Raw genomic sequence first — 5,797 nt, forward strand, 5'->3', positions numbered from 1 at the left:
TTCATCAAATAACGGTACAAAGCTGAAGACTTTCTCCCTAAACTCCATGTAGTAAGAGAGGTGTACGCCAGACATGGTTCAAAGAGCGAACTTTTGTACGAAGGAAAATCTTCCGTAGTGTTCGTTGCCCTTCACGCCCGCACGCTGTCTGGTACTCAGCTGTAAGTACACCCAAACCACAGGGGTTTAACCAAAGACATTTCCAAAGAAAGAGTGTTTTTCCTGGCTTGCTTGCCGTTCTCCAGAAGATAGTTTCTCCTGAGGTCGAGATTAGCCTACACCTTAAGTTGTGCTGTGAAGCGAGCGTGCTTCTTGGTTTTCACTGTTCGTGAGAGATCATCACATTCGTGGATGAACACCTCCACAAAGATCAAGCAGAATGGAATTGCATCCGTCTGCATAGACTCGGCTCAGTATACGTCAAGGCCGATGTCGCTAGGTGTGTATGTAAATTTTCTTCACGCATGCGGTGTTTCGCTGTCGGTCAGCGGAGTTTCTTTTGTGTCCTGATATAAAGCAGACGACGAACAAGAAGAAGAGATGAGTATCGCGAGCGGAGACAGAGCCGCGATGATAAGAAGGCAGGTGTTTCTATGAAGTAAATCTTTCATTTCTCTTTGGACCAGTTTTGATAAACTCGTTATGCAATGAGAGTCAGCAGTTTCTCATCTATCTCTCAGTCAACGCGACGATTTGTACACTGGTTGCCTCAAAGGAGTGAAATCAGAGCTACGATCATTCATAAAGCAGGTCTTGAACACGTTTCTAGGGTTTTTCTCCGTCTCTCTACCTGTCTTCCCCCGCTGCTCTTCGTCGCTGTGTGTTCTATCTCTCAGCCATCACAGTCTGGGCTGCTTCTTCTCCTCGTTCAACGTCTACTTCGGGCACATCATCTCGCGGGAGATCTTCAACTGAAGAGCTTGAGAGCCAGGGAGATGATGTAGTCAAGCCAAAGATGTCAGCCGGCAGTTTCTCTTCGATCTGCCAAATTCCATCCACTTTATCTCAAACTGCTTCTAATTCATTGAAGGAGGCTCCCCTCATTCAAACGGAAGAAACTGTGTCTTCGAATGCAAAGAGCTTGAAGTATTTAGAGAGGAACCAACCATCGGCTTGCTCTCCACTCCCACAAGAGTCGACAACTAGGGAAAACCTGTCTCACATAGGTGAAGCTGATATTGTCTTTCTTGTTAGCTCGGATGAAGCCACGGGTGCTGCTTTGCGGCGTAGGGGCTATCAAAAGAATGGACCAGCAAACACCCCTTTCCGGCGCGTTGTAGAGACGCTCAGAGGAACATGGGAGGGTGGAAGTCTCTCCAGTGCAGAGGGGAACCCTACGATTGTCGGGACGTCAGTGGCTGACAACATGAATAGGGACAGAGAGACTGGTGAGAAGAATGCCGATGATGAAATTCCTCAGCACGAATTCAGGCACGCGGCAAGGGAAGGCGCTTCCTCACTGAGCGCGAGCATCGATCGATTCTTCAGTCAGCTGACAGAGAGATTGAGTAAAGTGTTACTCGCAACTAGTAAATCGAAAGTAGACATCGGCAGACACGGTAGCCAAACAGCAGCAATTCACAGTGAGGAAGCTGACACTACGGCACCACCTTCGAACAGACTAGAACGCAACGCGGGACAGGGTCCTTCTGGTTCAACGAAGATGGATGAATTGTCTACAGAAGGAAGGGGAACACACCCATCTACATCAGAAGAAGAGAAAGGGATAGATAGGTACTCTGTGGTTGGTGACTTGCTGAGAATCATTCAACCACCGTGTACCATGCAAAGGAGAAGAAAACGAAGGCCCTTGCGAATATGCGTCCTCATCGACAAGAACTTCCCTGTTGACGCAATTCCCCGGCAAGCTGGTACCCTCCAAGGCCATGTTGCTACCCTTAACCGTGTTCTTTCCCAGGTCGCTGCTTCAAACCGTCTACAAACTGAAGGCTCACAGGAGGGCTTCGAGAATCGAGGACCTCCCGGGGGGACAGACCAGATGGACAGAGAAAGGCTGTTTGTCAAGAGCGCAGTCTGCTTGATGACTTTACCTCCGGATGCTCGCCAAGATGGCTCTGTTCGTGGGCGCTATTTGTCAGCTTCTTCCTTGGAGTCGCCTGACTTCCGTCCTTCTACGGCACGGCCGTTAGCGGGCCTCTCATACCAGTGGCCCTTCCCTTGGTCATTGACAACGCTCTGTCACTGTCTGCGCCGCGTCCTCATTCGCTCGGACCATCCCACGTTGCCGGTGAAGAAAGCGCTTAGAAGGGAAGCTGAACAAACTGTATTGCCCAGTCTTTCCGTCGCTCTTAAGGGGGAGCTGACGGATTCTACCTGCACCACCACGGCTGCTGCGCTGCTCTGTACTTCTAGTGGCATGGCCAGTGACGGGTCTTTGAAGGGGTGCGATCCTCAAAAGATGCCGAGGGACTATGCGCAGATGGAGCAGCCTGTGCAGCAGAAGGGTGCGTGCAATCTAGTGAACGTATTCTTGTCTTTTGTTAGACTGTTCAGGGGACAGTCTCTTGAGAAAGCGGATCTTCTTCGGGGCATTGGGGAGGTTGATGAAGTCTTCGAAGCTCACTCTGTCTGGCTGCCTTGTGAACGAGTCATGAAATTGGGCACGCAAGAGGTGGGGAAAACAGCAGGCTGGGATTTTGAGCCTCCAAAGGAACCGACCAAACAAGAAACCACGGTTGACAAGGGCGTGAAGGTTCTCAGTCCTAGTGACAGCAGTAACAGCAGTAGGGCATTGAGAACCCGCTGCGAAGAATATCTCTCATCTGAAGTAGAGGAAGAGTGCGCCAGCTTGATTGCTGCTGCTCTACACAGAATGCGTCCATTTGATGACAATCTGTCCAACACTCCTCTGTACGAGCGGTTGGTAACTCTCATGTCTTCTCGGTCAGTCGGCCAGCTTGACTGCTCTCGAACTACCAACAGTAATGAGGACGGGCGGATGTCTAGTTTTGCCGGCGGTAGAGTTTCAGGAAGCTTAGGGGAGAAGATCGTACCTGCTGCTTCTTCGTCATCACCTGTGCTCGGGGAATACCATACCGTGGCAACTGCACCCCGTAGTCTTTCGGAGGGAGGCAACGCAGGGCTTTTAGCGACTATCTCAGCAGAAAGAGATTTGAGGCGTGATGTTACAGATGACAGGGAGAGTTCGTCAGGGGAGCCTCACGCACGTAGTAGCGAAGGTAAAGGCATGATTTCGACCTTGGAAAAATCCAGGCTTCTTTCGATCGCTACTGAGCTGCAAACCGCCAACGAGGTGGCAAAACAGGTGGAGGCGACCTTCGAGCGTCTTCGACTGGATTCTAAGTACGGAAGTACATTTCTCCAGTTCGGGAGTCAGACGGTCACGGCGCCTTACGGTCCTCAGTTCCGCAACGGACGGAGGCTAGATCAAGGTCAACGACGAACTCCGGAAAGAGCCAGGCAAGCGCGGTGGGAAGCTCCTCAAGGGGAACGGGGACGCGCAAATCTAACAGGGGGGCGTGACAACGGCCGCGTGTCGGACACTCAGCAACGATACCCGCGACATCCCAACAGTTGTACGACATATGATCATCGTCCTGCCGAGCCTTTCCGACGACTGCTGCCTGGGCGTGGATCTGAAAGGCCGAGGGGAAATGGTCGAATTGAGGGAGAAGAACCTGTTCAACTGCACAATATGGGTGAGGTGAGCTCGAAAGGACAAAGTACACGTTTGGAGAAGACCGATGACCGACATTTCCCCGGACTGGAGGGAACTCATCGATTCCCGGGGGAAGCCCTGTCACACGGTTTGGGTGCTGCTCTAGTACAGGACCAGTCGAATCCCCGCCGGCAAGATTCTTGGCCGCAGGCAGAATACTTTTATGCGCCGAGTCGGCCATCAGGCCAGCAGATCCAGACCAAACCTCCGTCACCGAACCTATCTGAGGCTCTTGAAAACTGGACAGGAGACTCTCGAGAAGAGTCCACTGTGGTCCAGCTGATGCTTCCGATCTACTATGGTGTCGATGTGCAGCAGCATGGGAATCTGCTCTTTTCCCTCGTGTCCTCCGCTCTGGACGATATTGTATGCCATTCAAGATCGAAGATGCTACAGTCTGTTGCTGCCCGGTTCTCACAGATGGTACCTGGACTCCGGCGAGTCAACGGGCTGCACGTGACAACCTATTTTCTGGGAGGCGGGGCAATAGCTACAACTCGTCATCAGATAGCTGAAACCGAAGCGGCGCTTCAAAAAAGAGTCCTACGTGCCCAGTGCCAGACTTCTTCCGCATACTCGAGCTACGCGGTCTCTCCGCAGTACCCCCCAGCACAACAGCTGACTGGAGGAGCTGCATCAGGACGTCCGATTGAGGGAAGAGGGCAAAGGCTCGACAATGCGGTACGCACCAAAGAGTGTTTATGGGCTCTTCTTGCTTCAAAACCCGTGATAGGGACAGCATTTAACTTCGCAGTGACACACATCATACTTTTCGGGGAGGGCCTCGTCGTGGCAGCAGTCCGACCACTGTCTCCGCTTTTGTTGTTACCCAATGAGTCTGACAGCTTCAAAAGCCGCTCTGGAAGTTGTACAAGAACCCGCAGCGAGCCTCAGTTAGAATCTTTCTCGCCAGTCGGTGGAGTCAGTCCTCCCCTGTCGGCCGACTCTACCGGTATAGGCCAGAGTCATTCTTTCCCTCCAGCAGGTCGAGCCTCCAGGGGGGACAGCAACGGGTCACCGACTTCACTCAGCCTCAGTGATGGAAGGTGGCAGCAGGTTAACACGGCGAGCCACCGGCGTGACCTAGCTCAGCAGGGAAGCATGGCCCCCCGAGGAGGGGAACCCGTAAGCATTTGCACCTCCAGCTGGGTTCATGTTGCCGACAGGTATCAGGGAGAACGGCTCCCATCCAGTGGCCAGTTCAAGTCGGAAGGCCAGGCGCCTACAGGGGATGCAAAACATTGTAGGCCGGTTTTGCCCTTCGGGGAAAAACGTTACCCCCACATTTCCCTCATGCTAGCGAGACACTTGAAGCCTCAGTTCAGCAATGTAGTAGCAGCCGCGACGGCAAATGCCCTGGCACAAGCCACTCAGCAACGGTTGTTGTCATCGTCAGTTCCGGAACTATTCCAGACAGGGGCGGGGCTCCTCGAGGGATCCTATGAGGTTGCAGAATCGACTGACCGTGATGACCTGCTTTTCTCGTCCGCCGAGGAGGAACGTGACGAGCGGGGGGGAGGGCGGTGGATTGTTCTCGAGAATCTGCTTGTTGCGGGCCGCCGGGCGACGACACTCGTATGGTGTGCACCGGCTGGCACTCAGGTAGCAGGGAACTTCACTCAGAGGTAGGCCCACAAGGATCAAGATCAGAACAGGGCCCTGCGCCCTTTGTTGAGTTCACGTTCGTTGTGTTAGCGGTTTTCACGGCTTGTGTATGAGCCCATAAGGCAGCATGGTTATATGATCGCGCAGCATTGTACGGACTGGAAACTGAAGTCTATCACTCAGTGATCTACGTTGCCCTTCGGTGTTAGTTTTCTAACTCCCCCAGGCCGAAAGAGCCGGCACACGACGCCGCAAGGAATCTCACCCTTGAACGACCGACAGCTGTGACGGAGTGATCACACGGCAGCGTAGAAAATCGCAGGCGTCTCAGGCCTCCAGCCGATCAAAATTCCATATCAGCCGTCATCCGCTCGATACTTGTCCGCGAGCATTCATCACGACGGAGCCAGCATTTCGCGTTCCCCGACGGGGAACCTCCAGAATGTCCTGGCCCGTGCATCCGGCAGTGGCGACGAAGTCTTGGTAACTCTT

At 53.1% G+C, this 5,797-nt stretch overlaps 1 protein-coding gene across 1 annotated transcript in view; it reads left to right on the forward strand.

Moving 5' to 3' along the window:
- The window catches only part of CSUI_005134 (uncharacterized protein), a 19,021-nt gene extending 13,475 nt beyond the window's left edge, over positions 1–5,546 (forward strand). The window contains exon 3 of the mRNA XM_068065313.1: positions 837–5,546. Within this exon, the coding sequence (XP_067922725.1) occupies positions 837–5,329 (4,493 nt within the window). The 3' untranslated portion in view covers positions 5,330–5,546. The remainder of the gene's footprint in view (positions 1–836) is intronic.
- Positions 5,547–5,797: the final 251 nt, after the last annotated feature.

The sequence above is a fragment of the Cystoisospora suis genome, assembly GCF_002600585.1.
Source record: "Cystoisospora suis strain Wien I chromosome Unknown contig_2469, whole genome shotgun sequence".
Lineage (NCBI taxonomy): Eukaryota > Apicomplexa > Conoidasida > Eucoccidiorida > Sarcocystidae > Cystoisospora > Cystoisospora suis.